At 41.1% G+C, this 18,595-nt stretch overlaps 3 protein-coding genes across 5 annotated transcripts; 2 read left to right on the top strand and 1 right to left on the bottom strand.

Annotated features, from left to right (window-relative positions):
- Positions 1-9,276: 9,276 nt before the first annotated feature.
- On the bottom strand, positions 9,277-12,042 carry LOC104820363 (carbamoyl-phosphate synthase small chain, chloroplastic). Of its 2 annotated transcripts, none has more exons than XM_010550779.2 (10): positions 11,828-12,042; positions 11,299-11,434; positions 11,105-11,193; positions 10,932-10,992; positions 10,750-10,817; positions 10,507-10,635; positions 10,309-10,418; positions 9,872-10,219; positions 9,584-9,749; positions 9,277-9,501 (listed from the first exon to the last, which is right to left on the bottom strand). In XM_010550779.2, the coding sequence occupies exons 1-10, from the start codon at positions 11,961-11,963 to the stop codon at positions 9,461-9,463; spliced, it is 1,284 nt and encodes a 427-aa protein (XP_010549081.1). In that variant the 5' UTR covers positions 11,964-12,042; the 3' UTR covers positions 9,277-9,460. The 2 variants fall into 2 exon arrangements, with proteins under 2 accessions (XP_010549081.1, XP_010549082.1); XM_010550780.2 differs by having other exon boundaries at positions 11,299-11,431.
- A 149-nt stretch (positions 12,043-12,191) lies between these two features.
- On the top strand, positions 12,192-15,239 carry LOC104820361 (protein LST8 homolog). Of its 2 annotated transcripts, none has more exons than XM_010550777.2 (10): positions 12,192-12,512; positions 12,952-13,053; positions 13,147-13,259; positions 13,367-13,436; positions 13,540-13,617; positions 13,842-13,958; positions 14,061-14,143; positions 14,228-14,307; positions 14,428-14,487; positions 14,967-15,239. In XM_010550777.2, the coding sequence occupies exons 1-10, from the start codon at positions 12,405-12,407 to the stop codon at positions 15,071-15,073; spliced, it is 918 nt and encodes a 305-aa protein (XP_010549079.1). In that variant the 5' UTR covers positions 12,192-12,404; the 3' UTR covers positions 15,074-15,239. The 2 variants fall into 2 exon arrangements, with proteins under 2 accessions (XP_010549079.1, XP_010549080.1); XM_010550778.2 differs by lacking the exon at positions 14,967-15,239 and adding an exon at positions 14,848-14,936.
- A 448-nt stretch (positions 15,240-15,687) lies between these two features.
- Positions 15,688-17,848, top strand: LOC104820360 (receptor for activated C kinase 1B). The gene is made up of 2 exons (XM_010550776.2): positions 15,688-16,703; positions 17,211-17,848. Exons 1-2 carry the CDS (start codon positions 15,822-15,824, stop codon positions 17,310-17,312), a joined length of 984 nt encoding a protein of 327 aa, XP_010549078.1. The 5' UTR covers positions 15,688-15,821; the 3' UTR covers positions 17,313-17,848.
- Positions 17,849-18,595: the final 747 nt, after the last annotated feature.

The following is an 18,595-nucleotide window of genomic DNA, read 5'->3' as shown; positions in this document are numbered from 1 at the left end:
TTCCCTCGGCTCCCAGCTTTCTCTTGGAATGACACATTCAACTGATCAACTATCAAAGAATTGTCCATGTCCTCTAATTGCTTACGCAATTTCAAAGACATCTTTTCAAGCATCAAGCTGGACACGTCCAGATCATCATCCTCATTCTTCCAATAAGCATCAATGATCGATCTAGAAGCCGTGGTGAGAGGCTTATCCTTCATAAGGATAGATCGCATGGTGAGATAAAACAGATTCCTGCAACAGATATGTTCTACAGAAAAAGACAAACAAACAGACAGAAAATATGCAAGCCGCTTAGTACACATACTAACACAGACAATAGATGCAATATGATAGGCTCCCACTAAGAACCTCAATGAGTTTCTAAGTGAGCTAGGATCCATATTTCACATGCTTTTGAGTCAGCTAGGGCATGACGCTCAAAAACATGCTATTTAGGTAGACAACACATTATCAATCTCATCCTATGTGATTCCTAGATGAGTATGGGATAGTGATACACTATCACTGCATATTCCTCATCCCATCCTTACCATCAGGTCCAAGTCCGACTTGATAACCCAATTCAAGCTCAACCATATTCGAGCTATGAGAATCACGATTTCTCCATACTGCCTCACCAAGATAATCAGGCACGCTCAGCTAGGGCATGACCCGTAACCATGACGATCGAGGCCATGACAGTTGCTCTACTAATGGGCGGTAATAGCTTGAGATTTCATGAGGTATATGTGACTTGAACACAATGAAATCTTGACTGAATTCAAGTCAGTTCAATCAAGTTGTTCCGATCATATCGGTAGAATCAGAATCTCGGCTTAGACACTTGAAATGATGCAACAATTGCATCTAACAAAGTTTGACGAACTGACTCGGTCCGAGTCAGAAGCCGAAATCTCCCCAAATCAGTCCGAACCAAAACGGGACGAATTAGATAACCTTCTGTACTGACTCGGTCCGAGTCAAAACTTGACTCGGTCCGAGTCAGAAGCCTCTGAGGTCAAGTTTGTTCGATTTTGATTCGTTCTGACTCTGTCGAGTCAACACTTGACTCTGCCCGAGTCAAACTCTGACTCAGTCGAGTCAACACTCTGACTCGGTCGAGTCAAAACTCTGACTCTGTCCGAGTCAAAACTCTGGCCACGAAATCTAGGTTTTCACCTTAATTTGATGCGTCATCAAGCCGTCTTCGACCCCAAACTCATTCATGCATCAAATAACAATCATAACATCATTAAATATGTATAGATCAAGCCCATCATGCAATTTTAACCATTAAAATTCATATAGGCATGCGACAAGCACGGCGATATACAGAGAACTAGGCTCTGATACCACTGTTGGGTTTTGCTACGGGTTCCTAGCATGCGATCATATCGATCTAGGGTTTGATTTACTAGGTTTTATGCAGCGGAAGAAAGATCTAAACCTAGTCAAACGTCACACGCAACCAAACCTGTAAAACCCGAACAGATCGTGTATATCACCGTGGAAATTGAATACTTACCTCTTTCTTGAAGAAACGGAAGTAGGAGTCGATCCGGGGCCTGTTTAATCACCTAGGACTGAAGTTACAGTCCCTCTACATGTCCCGACACTCTGATTTGATCCGAAAATGGTTTTTCCGACCAAATCCAAGTCTTCCTTTTCGATACTTCACATATAAGTCCATCCCTAATGGTGTGTGACCCTGTAGGCCCATTCGCAGTGGCAGCAGCCTCGAGAACCATTCCCGATCTACAAGTCATGGTTAACCTCTAGCAAGACGCCATGACTACCCACGTTGATTGAGTTAGAGGTGATCTAACCAAGGCAGTAACAACTCGAGTTCTGATCCTTTGTCTCACGATATCATATGTTGAACAAGGGCATGGTTTGAGCCACCCTTCAAGTTCAACCGCTTTCTCGTCTTGGCAAATCGACTAATAAAATAGATGGAACTTCATCTATAGCGTGGCCACGCGTCCCATTCGCGGGGGCAGCAGCCTCGAGAACCATTCCCGATCTACAAGTCATGGTTAACCTCTAGCAAGACGCCATGACTACCCACGTTGATTGAGTTAGAGGTGATCTAACCAAGGCAGTAACAACTCGAGTTCTGATCCTTTGTCTCACGATATCATATGTTGAACAAGGGCATGGTTTGAGTCACCCTTCAAGTTCAACTGCTTTCTCGTCTTGGCAAATCGACTAATAAAATAGATGGAACTTCATCTATAGCGTGGCCACGCGTTTTCATAGTCCGATTTCCACGAGAGGGCCCAGCGATATCTCTCCTGTTAAGGAGGTGACAAGTCTCATATTGCATGTCTACTATCTCCATATGATTCGTGAACGTATCTGATCAACGCCGTTATAATCATCTGGTTAAAGACGACGTTTGACGCAGTCAAGACACGCTACTCCTCATATCAGATACTCTAGACATCTCAGGTCTGAGGATCCAAGAACGAACCGCTGTATGAGATTCAAGTCATGACTCTGTCCATGTGACAATCTCATGCGGGTCAACCAGTCACTCGTTCGCAACGAGTACCCATGATTGTGATATGCATCCAATGCATCGATCACACCTCATGCTAGTCTTAATTCATCATTGTTCCCACAATGATAACTGACTAGAGTGTTTAGAATCATTCTCTAATGATTCAAGGATACCGAAATATAACAAACATGCCAATCATATAACGGGAAGAGTAATGCATTCATGAACCAATGAATCAATACAAAGTCAAAATGTCATATCATGGATCATCCTAGAGCATTACAACCAACACAACCCCGGTCCAATGATTCTTTGGAATCCTGAACTTGCCACATATGACGGTTTACGACATGCCCCGACGGTCAAGCCTTTCTGTTTGGACTCACAGTACTTCGAGGCCCTCGGGATCATGGATGACCCATCCCGAGTTATAAGTGCAACCACTTATCTTCGGGAGACGACTCAACTTTGGTGACGCCGCATTGAGCTGACCGTGACCGAGGAGAGCCCCGGTTCGAAACTTAGGCACAATTCAAGTCCGAACTCAAGAGACATTTTGTCTCGACCAATGGCATGGACAAATCTCGGACCCGTCTCGGAAAGAGTACTCACCTACATAAGTGAGTTCTCGACCATATGTCTCGAGATTACTGATTTGTCCGACAAGTATGCACTATTCTTTTTCATGGAACAGTCTCAAGGACGATGTTCGGCTTGAGGTGAACCGAAGGGATACGCGGACATTGGACGATGCGATAGCTATTGCCGAATCCATCCCAGATTCTGGATGTCCCCACGACCAACACTGTCCCACGGCCATCCCGAACTACGAGCCATGGTTGTCTTGACGCACAAGAGTTAAGGCAAAGGACGACCAAGCCTCCCACTCCATGCTACCATTGTGGCGGTCCACATTGCGTTTGGGAATGTCCGAAACATGCCAAGCTCACGACGATCATGGCCATAGTCGACGAGATCGACAATCTTGAAGATGGGCATGAATATGAACCACTGCTTTCGGACGAGGACGAAGCCAAACATCTCGGACACAAAGCGTCTCATCCTTCGAAGTCCGATCCCAAGGATGGCAGCCTACTATACACGGACGTCAATATTTACGGTAACATCTTTCCTGCCATGCTCGATACGGGTGAGTCTCATTTCTTCATAGATGCATGGATTGCCAAGATGCAAAACCTAAAGATGGATGCAAACGACGAAACCATCAAAGCAGTCAATTCTCTGGCCCAAGCAACCACAGGATAGCTCAAAATGTGTGGATTAAGATAGGAGATTAGAACACACGCCTTGATTTCATGGTCCTTCCCATGGACGATTTCAAGCTTGTTCTCAGTCTCCCTTTCTTTCGAACAAGCAACATGCAGCTCCCGACCTCGCATAAGTCCTTGATTCTCTTGGATGACATGCAACTGACCATCGTCCCACTCCGATCCATCTCGAAGGGCATTGCTATCTTGGCCTTGCAATATGAGGCCCGAACAAGATGGGTAAGTCGGCCCAATCTCAACATTCACCGCCTCTCCAACAAACCTCATCAAGGTACGCAGCTATATATGTACTCATCCCAAATCAATCCCAAACCTCGCCTACAACAGCATCTCTCGCCCACAACACTTGGGAAGGTGACCGAGTTCGTTCTCTCTTGCCACGAGTTCTCCCCGACCCACCGGGAGTACTTGATCAAGTGGAAGGAAGAACCACATTGGGAGAGCACTTGAGAAACTTTGGACGATTGCCAATGGGGACGTCGCAAGTTTGAGTGGGGGAGCATGTGAGGATGAAAAGGGGGAATTTTTCACATCCCTAAATTCCTTTCGCATGTACGTTCCATGGTTGATTGGTGGGTTACATTCTCTCGGGCATTGTCCCTAACCTCAGCCCAATCTCACAAGACCATGCACAGACCATGACTGGAGACCTTGGAGCACTTTTCCCTCGGACCATTCCAGCATGCTCGGCCCACGGATAACGGATGAACTATCCATGGAAATGCCAACCTTATCCTCAGCTCACTTGGTGCACCACGCCTCCTCAAACCAAATCCCAATTTTGGCCGCTACCACTTTTGGATTGAGGTGTTGATTCGACTTGGGCTTCCCTCCCAACAAGCCCAAGTCCCTTGGTCAAGCCCACCTTCCCTTCCCGGCTTATCTGAATGGGTCCATATTTTGGTCTAGATACATCCAAGTGCAAGATAAGGAAAATATCTTTGATTGATTGGATCTTGTTTTATCCGATTTAGGAATGATTGTAATTTGATCTCTTGATTGGAACAATCTCCGATTGTGATTGATCCTTTGAGCCTCACACTATAAAAGGCCATCAGATCCCCTTGAGACATTCATTCGGAAATTTTCTCTTCTTAGTCTCATCTTTTTCTCTCTTCCGTCTTTGGTTCTTTCTGGCCACCGTTTCCGGAATCCTTGTTTGAACCGTCGGCGTCCCCTTGGTTCTGTTTCGCCACTTAATAAAATTGCCCTCGCTTTTTGGTTCATTTGATTCGATCCCCGCTTCTCCTTTCTCGTTGTTCTTGTACAGTTATTCATCCGTGTTCGAAGAATCCTGCACGACCGAGTCGTCTGTCCGAGGATTCCCCAACGACGTTTGTACTGAGAAACGACTCTGGCCAAGAAACTCCCATTCGACCTAAGTTCCAGCATCGACCCATTCGTCTGTCTGAGAGTTTCCTATCCCAGCGAGAACTCTCGTCCAAACCCCAACCGTTCCACCCGAGGAACTCAGTTCGCTGTAGATCAAGTCCGTCTCTCACCCCGACTGATCCAGTTCGAATCCTGGTTGACGTCCCGGTCCACTCCGACCATCCATCCTCGACTTTTTCCAGAAAGTCCCAGGTTCATGGCACGTTCGGCCTACCCCGTTCTGTACTTTCTCGCAGCCGAACGAGTATCACGTGGTCTGTCTGATCCCAGCGGACTAAATAATGTGAGCAATCCGATTTACAAATGAAGGAAAGGATGTTTTGCTCAGAAATCTGACACAGCCCGCACCAGATTTATAGAAATCCAACACGACCCATTTTAGCTATAATCCGAGTCGTGCTAGTTCATTAGAGACTTGACACGGACCGCGTTAAATGTAACTCGGTCCGAGTTACTATTACGAGTTTTATTTTAAACTACACAGTTTTGGACACCTTTCTAGGGTTTTGTTCTTTTATTATTTTGTTTAGGGTTTGTTGACCTATTTAAGGTCTTATTTGTTTTCTTTTACATGGGGACGATTGTTTTGGAGTTTTTGTGAAATTCTTAAATAAAAGAGAGAGATTCTTCCTTGTTCTTGAGATCTAGTTTCAGACTTTGTGATTGAGTCGCTAGTATTTTGATCGACTTATTAGACACATTTACCACCCATGTGTGTGGCGTCTTCTACCGGTTTTAAGGTTTTTTAACCATGTTTAGGTTGGGTTTAGAAGGTCCTCGGGGATTGAGATTACTCCTAGGTTTGATTCACAAGTTGTTAAAGGGATTTGGTAACATCCACGACTATCCCTTTGATCCCTAATTGAGAACTTTCGAGTTCAGGATCGTATCATTTGGTATTAGAGTCCGGTTCTCAAATTAGGGTTTTTTTTTATATCTATTAGTTTTTTTGTCTTTGTTTTGATATCCTATTCGTTGGGATTTTACTTCGAGATTCAGTTAGGATTTTGGGATTCTATCTTGTTCTTCGTTTAGGCTTTACATATTCTTTTAGTTTTTCCGTTTGATCTGATTTTTGTTTCTAGTTTTCGTGGATTTTGTGTTTTGAAAAAAAGAAGAAAAAAAGAGAAAGAAAAAAAAGAGAAATATATATATATATATATCAGGAAACACTTATGAGAGTCAGGAGGTTCTTGTGAGTGTGACATGTGAAACACCAACCGAAGTGATTTGAGGCAAAAGTGTGGCAACCCTGTTGTGCCACACTGATGGAAGGAGGAGCGGTATAGAGCTTCCAGAAGCTACGTAGTTTGGTGTAGGAGAATAGGAGTGTGGAGGAGTATTGCGATGAGATCAATGATTTGATGATCCGAGCAGGGTTGGACGAGGATGAGGATGATGGGATTGACAAATTCATCAACGGGTTAGATCCGGCCATTCGAGTATGCGTAGAGCCTTACACTTATCTCGAGTTTGGGGAGGTATGTTTTTACGCTATTCGAGTAGAGCGTTGGCTCAAGAGGAAGGAGGATTTACCGCGACAGTCTATATACACGGAGAAGTCAAAGAGTTCATGTCGTATTGTCTATCAGAGCGCAACGCCAGAACCTCCATGTCCGGTATGCGAGCAGAGACAATGGTAGCAGCAAGAAAGACCACGATAGTGCATCCTACACCCTGTGGAATGCATTATGTAGATGAGACCGCTGATGTGAGTAAGGCCACACATGTGGTTGAGATATTCGAGTCAGTCGAGTGTATAGAGATCACCAGTGACAGAAGTGAAGAGACAATGGCCATTGTATAAAGAGAGCATGATTCTGAGCCCAAGAATACAGATACGGAGGAACCTAAAGAGGAAGAGGAAATCCCCGAGGGCAACGTTAAGGCTTGGGTAATGGCGAAGTTGTGGACATACCATGCGTTATAAGTCACATCGATCAGGGTATAGTGCACGTGGATTTTGTTTTTTGGGATGATGATTTTAAGGAGCTTAGAGTGCTTGCGGTTCAAACAAATCGCGAGTTATCTAGCATTACAGAGGAGCAACACAAATGGGAACATCAACCACCCAGGATTAGCGAGATCAAGAAGGGATTTTCTCATTTGATGAGCTATGATGGAGAGTCACATAGAAATAGGCGAGTGGAGTTAGGTGATATAACCAGACGGAGAGATACGCTGCTAGGCTATCTCCATTGGTCGTATAAGAAGAGATTTGTTCGTGATGGGTTGTATTTGAGGGCGAATCCCATTCAAGAGGAAGGGGATAATGTGAGCAGTCTGAGTTACAAACGAAGGAAAGGAAGTTTTGCTCAGAAATCTGGGTATACGAACCAAAAAATACTTACCGTCAAATAACCGCCACGTAGACAAACGAAAATCCTACGTGGCAGCTATTTGATGGTAGGTATTTTTTTGCCAACATTTTAAAAGTATTGAGATTTATTTCAGGAAAAATCAATTGTACATGTATTATTCAGTAATTAAAAAAGTATAGATATTAAATTGAGACGAGGAAAAAATACAGGTATTTTAAAGCGATTCTCCATTTAATAAAATATATTTAAATTATTTAATGTGAAACATTATTGTTATTATATTGTGAATATATGTTTAAAAAATATCATAAAATCGTATGATATTGATTAATCATGCATTTCACCCTAAAAAATATATAAATTAATATCGACAAATCATATTCAACGCATATATAAAAATAATTTTACATTATAATACAATAATATCTATATTTTTCATTTTTTAACATCTTTATATATATATATATATATATATATTATTTTTGTTATATTCATATCAATATTTTTTCATAAGAAAAGAGCAAATATTTTATATTAACAACAACAAAAATCAACAGACACATCGCGCGAGTCTCATTTAGTTATTATAAATTTAATATTATGACTATTATATGACTATATTGTTATTATGATCATATATTTATATTTAGAAAATGATATGATGTAAGTTGTTTTAGCAAAATGATGATATTTTTTTCATACCGTATAAAATTGAATATAATAAAAATCGAATGGTGTCGATTTTTGAAAATCGGAAAACTGTATTCGAAATCCAAAAACTTAAAATTATTTTTTTTTCTTTATTATATCACCATCTTATCACGTATTTATATCACCATTGTCATAGAATCGAGTGTTTTTTTTTTAATCTCTTTTTGTTTATCGGGATTAACGAATTCAAAATTCAGATAAATTTTAAAATAAAAAAATAAAATGTAAAAACGATAAATAATACTTTCACATCCAAAAAATACCCTAAAAGAACCATAATTGACCATCCGTTACAAACGTTACTTTGTAACTGATGAATCAGTTTCTTATTAAATGTTTTTATTATAAAATGTGAATATTTAAATGTTATTTCCACTTTATATAATAATACTAAAATTATTTATTTCGACAAACAATTGATAATTATCTTGATATTCAGCTAAACCCCAACAATTTGTTATTAATTATGTTTGTCTCATTTGAGAACTTTTAGTTACACATTTATATATAATAAATATATGGAACAAACTTATTGTTATATAGGAAAAAATTATTTATATATTGAAATATTAGAATCTTCAGATTTATATTTTTTTTATCCTCTATATGTGATGTGACGATTAATAAATTAAGAAAAATAGGTACAATAACTATACTCCAGACTCCAGAGTCCAGAGGATATTGAATATTATATATAATATAGGGTCGGTCTGTCCATCATTTTTTAACTTTAGGGTTAAAAATATAACAAAGTCGGGGGACATAAACTAAACTTATTACATCTAAAATAGTAGTGGACGTTTCGGTATTCAGTTCGGATTTAATTCAATTCTTTCGGTTTTACAAAAATACATATAATGTTTCTAAAAATACGGTTCGGATTTTTATTAGAAAAAATTAGATCATCTTAAAAAAATTTCTACTTTTCAAATTTTTTTAAAATTGGATTCAATTCGATTTCAAAAAATTTAGTTTTCTAAAAATAATTTAGTAATTTTGGAAAGTACGGATCAGTACAGATAAAAAAAAATATCGTATGTTTCAATTCGGTATGTTTTGGTTCCGAAAAATCGTATCGAAAAGCCCAAAATAACAAAGACACAATCATCAGAGGTACATATTTATTGTTCTGGGCGGCAAGCATTGTAAGACTGATCCAAAAGTATACTCAGATCGTAGTACAAAAAAAAAAAAAAGCGTACGTCAAATAAATAAATAGTCTTTTGTTTTTTTTGTTGGTAATCTTCATCAAAGGGTCATCATTTGCATCTCTTCATAAGCTCTACGAACTCACCAAACACTGCGAAACCAACCATTTGAGCAGTGGTTTAGTTTATAGATTGGCATTCATATCATATGACCTATGTAGAAGAAATGGTTACCGTAATCGGAGTCGTGGGGGCCAGGGGAGGCCTCGGGGTGATACTGAAGGGACATGACGTTCATGGCCGGGTAACGCAGTCCCGCACAGCTCCCGTCGTTCAGGTTCACGTGCGTCACTTCCACTCCTTCCGGCAGTGTCTCCGGTTCTACTGCGTAGTTGTGGTTCTGTCCCCATTTCACATCCACAAAATCCATAAAACAGGCATTGAGCAATGTAATGTATAAAGTCTGCATTTTCCCATCTGGGTATAAAGAAAAAAAGCTGAAAGGTTTCATTCGTGGTGTACCTGAGAGCTGATCTCCACATGCCCTGTTCTGTTGTTACGAACCGGGTGGTTCCCACCATGGTGGCCGAACTTCATCTTGAATGTCTTTCCTCCGAGAGCTTGGCCCAGTAACTGATGACCCATGCAGATTCCAAAGACTGGAACTTTTCCAAGTAGCTCTTTCACTGTCTCCACTGCATAAGGCACTGCCGAGGGGTCTCCAGGGCCGTTGCTGAACAAAATCCCGTCAGGTTTCATCTTCAGCACCTCAGAAGCTGGCCATGTAGACGGGACAATGGTGATTTGACAGCCGTAAGACTTTAGTCGCCTTAAGATGTTTTGCTTGATCCCAAAATCATACGCGATAACCTTTGAACAATTCAAAAAAACAGTAAGCACACACACATACATATAAAGGACATCATTGGTCAGAGGACAGTTAGAGAAGTAACACTCACCCTGTAGGATTCCCCATCCCGAGAATCCGTGTTAAAATCCCAATCTTGTTTTGTTTTGTCAACCCATTCATAAGGTGATTTACAGGAAACGTCGCTTATTAAATCAATGCCTACAAGATTCGCCCAAGCAAGTTACAACCTCATCATAAGTTAGTTAATAAACACGAAAATCTACGAAAAAGGTGGCGAAGTACTGACCTACAATATCCCATGAACGAGACATCTCTAAAAGTTCCTCATCTGTTTTGGACTGTTCGGTGCTCAACACGCCGATAAGACTACCATCTTCTCTTAATCGACGGGTGATTGCTCGTGTGTCAAGATCATCTGATAGGAAAGAAAACCCAGCAAAGGTAGTGCATCGGCGATTTTTCATATCCAATAACATCATCTAGAATCTAATTAATTATCATCGTCAACAACAACGGAAGAAACACTTACAAATACCCATGATGTTCCTCTCAGCTAGATAATCACCAAGTGTTTTCGTGCATCTCCAGTTCGAAGTACTGGAAAATTCCAATTTTAAAGATATCATATCAATGTCTCGACCTTCCAACACGGAAATGAAAGATGGACCAAAATATAAGCACATCTACAGATGCATAAGAATCAAACATGACCTGATACTGATACTTCTTATCACCAAACCAGCGAGAAAGCATTGCCTAGATTCTTCATCGTCTGGGACAAGCAAAATAAAACAGGTCTCATCTCGGGGAACAAAACTTAAAAATGTTCCAAGAAACCGTCAGAGCAACACTTACACCTTATAAGAAAATTTCAAAACACTTACCGAGATTCACACCAGTGTTACCGATATGGGGGTTTGTCATCAGCACGAACTGCCCCATGTAACTAGGATCCGTCAGAATCTCTTGATACCTTCAGGATAATGAAATGTCGATCAGACATCACCAGAACAACTGAGTATTCCTTCTTAATAAGCCGTAAAATAGAAATGGTGAAATAATCAGACACAAGTCTCACCCTGTCAATGAAGTGTTAAACACCACCTCGGCCACACGTGTTCCAGGAGCACCGAAGGACTTAGCCCACCAGATGGAACCGTCTTCTAACACAAGTCTGGCGTTGTATGAACTCCAAGGTTTCTCCACCAGACCTACTACCGGCAATATATGTTTCTCATCATCTTAGATCGCAAAAGGGAAGAAATAACACTCCAAAAAGCCTTAAAGGGCACCAATTCAGAGCTACCAACGTCCAAAAACAGATCAGGTAACTACACCACCGACAAATTCTGTATTAGATAATGGAGGATGCCAAAGTTCATTCTTTTAGCTGGAAAGTTGCAGTTTTTGGGAAATGAACATTACCAAAATGACATGAATGAGCCAAATTTAAGAAGAAGACACGACCAATACCCGACAGTCTTTCAGACAGTCGATTTCTGCTATAAATCTCATCAAATTAGATCGAAATTCACACGAGTATCCGATTAACACGTACAGCTATACGTCCATCTATAGAGAGAAGAGGGAAATGAAATGGCAGTTACCGGAGGGGGCTCCGGCGGAGGTGAGAGGAGAGGCGGAGCATCGGACGAGTGAGACCCTAGCTCCGCCGCGACGGTCCGAATAAGGCAGAGATAATACGGTCGGAAGAACAATTCCCAAAGCCTTTGCAGCCGCCATTGTCGTTTCTCAGCTTTTGCTGCAGCGACCCAGGAAGAGACAGGGAGAGGTCTGATGAAGGACAAGGGTTTTTGGGTTCATAATAAAGTTGGTATATTTATCATGTTTACTTTTTGAAATATCAAAATGACCCCGTATTTATTCATAAGTTTAAGAAAAGGATCAAATTATACAGGAGTGACAAATGAACCCCGGGTTTCATGGCATACTCGAAACTCGTAGTAAAACCCTATTTCTTTGTTCCGCCAATTTCGTTCCCCTTTCTCCTTTTTGCTGATTCTCTGTTCCCGATCTTCGATCACATTCCAGAGTTCGTGCGACTGTTTCTTCAAATTTCACTTTGTTCTCTTGCTTTGTCCCTAGGAAAAGGGTTCGATTACTTTTCTTAATACTCACCAGATGAATGGTTCGTGAGCTTGGTTGTTGATGAATTGATCGAGGATGAGTCAGCCATCGGTGATTCTCGCAACCGCGAGCTACGATCACACGATTCGTTTCTGGGAAGCCGAAAGTGGTCGCTGTTACCGAACCATACAGTATCCCGATTCGGTCCGTTACTCTCTTCCTCGTCTCTGGTCGGATTTTCGATTCTGATCTCAATCCATTTGTCGTGACATTCGAACTTTGTCCCAAGAGAAATCTAAACTGAAGCTATGTTCTTCAAGACCCTCTTTGATATTCTGGGTTTTACAGATACCTGATTGCATTGCCAGTAATCATTTTTGTGTGGCAAAGAGGTGAAGTTCGTATTATCGATGTTACACATGTCAAAATTCTTGGGGTTCTACGTCAAAATCTGTACAAAGTTTGGAATGTTCATCTGACAATGTGCTGCAGATTGGAGTCTTATGGGGAAATTTCTGTTTATCTAATTCTGGTTTAGCCAACAGTAGGATTGAGTTTAGATGTTTTGTGAACAAATCTGTTAACTTAGATTCTAGTCTCATATTCCTATGGAGCCAAGACTCATTGCTAATGGTGGGTGCAGCACGTGAACAGACTCGAGATCACGCCAGATAAACGCTATCTAGCGGCGGCATGTAATCCTCACATACGATTGTTTGATGTTAACTCCAACAGCCCTCAACCTGTATGCCCTTTCCCCTATTTGATTTTTGCTTCTTTTTTGTCTTCTTGTCTTGCTTGAATGATACCGGAACGTTTTCGTCTAATGGCACATCAGGTCATGACCTATGATTCACATACAAACAATGTTATGGCAGTCGGGTTCCAATGTGATGGAAAATGGATGTATTCAGGATCTGAGGATGGCACAGTTAAGATCTGGGACTTAAGGTGCATGATGTCATCTATCTTATTATAGTTTTTATGGGAATGATGTTACATTTTCATCTTAGTTTCGTATTCTTAGTATCAAATTGTCAATTTGAAACCAAATGCAGGGCTCCAGGTTGCCAAAGGGAGTACGAAAGTGTTGCTGCAGTTAACACTGTTGTTTTACACCCAAATCAGGTATATATCAACTGACCAAGCCATTTTCTCGGTATTGTGTTTGTTGCAATCACCTCTAAGATTAATATCTTCTAGAATTAACTATAATCTGTGGTCTCTACAGACCGAACTGATATCGGGAGATCAAAATGGTAATATCCGTGTATGGGATCTCAAAGCAAATTCATGCAGCTGTGAACTGGTAATTGTCTTGAATCCGCAACCTCCTTTATCTTGCCTCTGCCAATGTTGAGCTTTGGGAATGTGTTTCTTTGGGGTTGTTCGTTATAACTTAGGACACTTAGGACATGTTTCGTTCTGCATACTACAGAAGGAACACGAGAAACTTTCTTGAATTTTTTTACCCTTACGTACCTGCCTAACAGAGTTAAAGAACTAAAGTTTCCTAATGTGGTGGGATTATAGGTACCAGAAGTTGATACCGCTGTGCGGTCTCTAACAGTAATGTGGGACGGGACAATGGTGGTAGCCGCTAATAATCGTGGAACATGTTATGTATGGCGCCTGTTGCGTGGAAAACAGGTTAAATTCTCATATACAAGCCTTTTTTAACTGTGGTCTGGTGATAGACTGATAGTCCTGCAGACCGGTTCCCTCACCACTGCTAACTTCTTTCCTTTTCAGACTATGACCGAGTTTGAGCCCCTCCATAAGCTACAGGCTCATAATGGTTACATCCTCAAATGTCTCCTCTCTCCTGCTAACAGGTTGAGTTTTTTCGAATTCTCTCTCCATGACACAGTTTTATTGTTTCTTAGTCCAAGCTCTTAGTTTTGTGATGTATCTTGTAGATATCTCGCAACTGCATCCTCTGACAAGACAGTCAAGATATGGAACGTCGATGGTTTCAAATTAGAGAAAACTCTAACAGGTATTGTCTTTACGTTTTCTCCTCTGGCAGGGTCTTTTATTTTTGCCCTGCATTATTGTTACTGTGATCTCTGCCACATGTATGATTCTATAAACCCATTATCCGTTCTATGACATATAGGACATAACCGTTGGGTCTGGGACTGCGTTTTCTCAGTGGACGGAGAGTTTCTTGTGACAGGTACCTCTCTTCCCCTCCTTTGTTCGAATGGTCTATAACATTCAGAGTCTTCTTATTTAGTCTGGTCATTACTATTGGACAAGTCTGCATACAAGCTAACGCGGCCTAACATAAAACAAAAACACAATTTGTTTTCGGGTAAAAATCAGATTAAACACGGAGAGAAGCTTCTTTAACATTGCTCTAAGACACAAAGCTTTAAAATATCAAGCCGAGAACATATTGATGTCAGGTTTTGGTTCAAGGAGGTTGGTTGAGTGTAGACATATGGGTTTTGTTAATGCAAAATGGGTATTATTGTGTCTGAAAATGTCGGTCCGAACCAGACCTGACCTGACTGACAGACATACACCACCTTAGCCAGGGCATAAAGTCGAGGCCTTTAACCACAAAGCTCGAGATGAGAAATGTTCTGTTGTAACTGGTTTAGAGCCGCTGGTCTGATCTTTACGCCATTTGTACATCGTATGGACGTGCAGCGTCTTCGGACACAACAGCGAGACTGTGGTCAATGCCGTCGGGGAAAGAGGTGAAGGTGTACCAAGGCCACCACAAAGCCACTGTCTGCTGTGCCCTCCACGACTGATCCACTAAGACACAGACATTACTTTATGTTCTATGTAAGAAAATTAAAACCCTTTTTTTAAAAGTTAATGGATTGGTTCATGTTTGCTGCTTTTACATGTCAAAGTAACCCTCCCTTTTGGTTTTTGTATCCCTTTCTTATAATTGGAGTTGGCAAGTTCATCATATTCTTCTTAAGTTGTTTTAAAACCATTAATAACTCTGTTAATATGATGAGGTAGAATTAAATTAAATATCAAATTAAAGCAAAATCTCGCTTTTATACGAATTTATTATTATTTTCTTGATTAAAAATTCTTAAGAAAATGCATAAAAAGTTTTCGACATTTAGTTAAAACTACAAATTTTAAAAGAATTCTTATAAAATATACCAAATTTTATAAAGAATCCAAAAACTTTATATTGAGAAAAGTTCATATATATATATATATATATATATATATATATATATATATTAATTTTAAATTTCGTTTATTAATTATTTGATTGTTGTATCAAAATGAAACTCCCAAAAAAAATGTGCAAGATGAATTCCAACTCAAGCAAACGGGTCGGACTCAGTTAAAAGGCCCATACAAATTGACTCGGCCCGAATAGAGAGGCACTCTGTTCATTGCGAAACCCTTGAAAACCCTAATTCCCTTTTCCTCTCTGCCGGAGTACGAACGTCTCGGCATCTCGTATCTCCTCCGCCTCTCTCTCCTGCGTTCGAAGAAGAAACCCCAAATCTCCTGTCCGCAAACCTAACAATGGCCGAGGGACTCGTGTTGAAGGGCACCATGCGCGCTCACACCGACGCCGTCACCGCCATTGCCACTCCCGTCGACAACGCCGACTTCATCGTCTCCTCCTCCCGCGACAAGTCCATCGTCCTCTGGAAGCTCACCAAGGACGATAAGTCCTATGGCGTCCCCCAGCGTAGACTCACCGGTCACTCTCACTTCGTTCAGGACGTCGTCCTCTCCTCCGATGGTCAGTTCGCGCTCTCCGGCAGCTGGGATGGTGAGCTCCGCCTCTGGGACCTCGCCACCGGTGTCTCCACCCGCCGATTCGTCGGTCACACCAAGGACGTCCTCTCCGTTGCATTCTCCGTCGACAACCGTCAGATCGTATCTGCGTCCCGTGACCGTACGATCAAGCTCTGGAACACGCTCGGTGAGTGCAAGTACACCATCTCTGACCAATCTGAAGGCCACAGGGAGTGGGTGAGCTGCGTTAGGTTTAGCCCCAATACGCTCGTGCCGACAATCGTCTCCGCCTCTTGGGATCACACCGTGAAGGTGTGGAATCTCCAGAACTGCAAGCTGAGGAACACGCTCGTGGGTCACTCGGGATATCTCAACACAGTCGCCGTGTCTCCGGACGGTTCGCTCTGCGCCAGTGGCGGAAAAGACGGCGTGATATTGCTGTGGGATTTGGCCGAAGGGAAGAAGCTGTACTCGCTCGACGCTGGTGCTGTGATCCACTCCCTCTGCTTCAGCCCCAACAGGTACTGGTTGTGCGCCGCTACGGAGCATGGCATAAAGATCTGGGATCTTGAGAGCAAAAGCATTGTCGAGGACTTGAAGGTCGATCTCAAGGCCGAGGCAGAGAAGTCGGATGGAGACACTGGAGCCGCGAACAAGCAAAAGGTACGTCTTTCATATGGTCATTGTATTGTTTTCTTCTGGGTTTTCCACAGAAATCGCATCTCTCCTGGACGAGGTGTTCTTGTTGCTTTGAACATTATGGTGAAGTTGTATATTCGTTTTTTGCCCTTACTGTATATGGATTCATTGCTGTTGAAACTATCTATCTTTCGACTGATATTGCCTGGTTATTTTGCAAGATATAATGTACTAATTAGGCCTTGATTCTTGATTTGTTTTATGGAATTACTACATGGGTGGTGGATTGGAATGACACTTAATCTAAAAAAATGGTTTTAAAGGTAGTTTTTTGTGGTAAAGATTCTGGCTTTCAGCCATATATGCATGTATTTTGTAATGTATTGGTAGCAAAGGTCAAAGTTTCTTTTTTTTGTGTGGAAAATAGTAACAATCTGCTTCACAATTCTGGCTTTTTGGTAACGCGTTTACTGTTTTACCGGTCGTGTTATAAATAAGCTTATTTTGCTGTTATGTGAAATGGGAATGCAGGTCATCTACTGCACGAGCTTGAGCTGGAGTGCAGATGGTAACACATTGTTCAGTGGATACACAGACGGAATCATCAGAGTCTGGGGCATCGGCCGTTACTAGAAGAAGCAATAATATGTTCTTCCAATGATGATTCCTTTCATTTCTATCAAATTTTCAGAAATATTTTAAACCCCTTTGATGATATGCCCCATTTTCCCATGTTAGTTGTCATGAGCTGTTCTGAGTTGTAATCTTTTTCTGATCAGAGAGATCATTTTGGGCATGTTGCGTTTTCAACGTTTTGCCAAAGACAGGACGGGCATTGTTCGTTGCTCATCTCCTTTGTTATCACTAAGATATGGCCCGGCAGATGAGCATTGGCAACCCGTCAAACGTCTTCTACTATATCTTGGCACACGGGATCACGGCATCTACTTCTCAGCTTCGAACTCACCCATACTACATGCTTTCTCTGATGCTGATTGGACGTCTGATGCTGATTGGACGATACTACATGCTTTCTCTGATGCTGATTGGACGTCTGATGCTGATTGGACGAGTGACAGATACAATTTTAAATCCATTCTCGTGTATATTGTGTATCTTGGTTGCTATCCGATTTCATGATCATCGAAAAAACAATAAGGTTTATCTCATTCTTCCACTATAGTAGAATACCGATCTCCAACATCCACTGTCGCAGAGATCCGACAGATTTCTTCACTTCTTTCCGAATTTGGCTATGGATCACTAGCAATACTAGTAATCTATTGTGGTAATATTGGTGTGAACTATCTCAATACAAAACCAGTTTTCTACGTTCATATGAAACACATTATTCTTTACTATCCTTTTGTTCAACGCCTTGTTGAGTCCGGTGATTTTTATATCACTGACATCTCTTCATTTGATCAACTTGTCGAAACACTTGCCAAACCATTGTCCAACACCACATTCTATTACTTATACATCAAGATGGCAAAATAACAAAAATAACCTTAAAAATGACAAGAACAACAGCCATAACCTTAGAATCTCTAGGGTTTCCCAAAAAACCAATATTTTTAATAAAATTACGGAAATACCAGAACAACTAGTATGACCAAAATCTGAGGTATGACCAATTGAAACGGTATAACCAGTCTGACTAAATTTCTGTTAGTCTGACAATCTATATTTGGTATCAGAGCAAGGCAACGATTATGGATAACGAAAAAATTGATTTTTCGAAAGGATTACCATTAATATTAACAAATGAAGATGAATGTTATCCTGGATTTCCTTACAAAGGAAAGGTGATAACAATACCTAAAAATCTTCATAATCAAAGCCGATATTATATTGGTACCATCTTTGATGATGATACTAATCATAATCTCGGAAATAAAATAAAGAAAATGGGT

The sequence above is a fragment of the Tarenaya hassleriana genome, unplaced genomic scaffold, assembly GCF_000463585.1.
Source record: "Tarenaya hassleriana unplaced genomic scaffold, ASM46358v1 Cleome30, whole genome shotgun sequence".
Lineage (NCBI taxonomy): Eukaryota > Viridiplantae > Streptophyta > Magnoliopsida > Brassicales > Cleomaceae > Tarenaya > Tarenaya hassleriana.
Note: the sequence above shows the minus strand (reverse complement) of the source record. Positions and strands in the feature narration are given on the sequence as shown.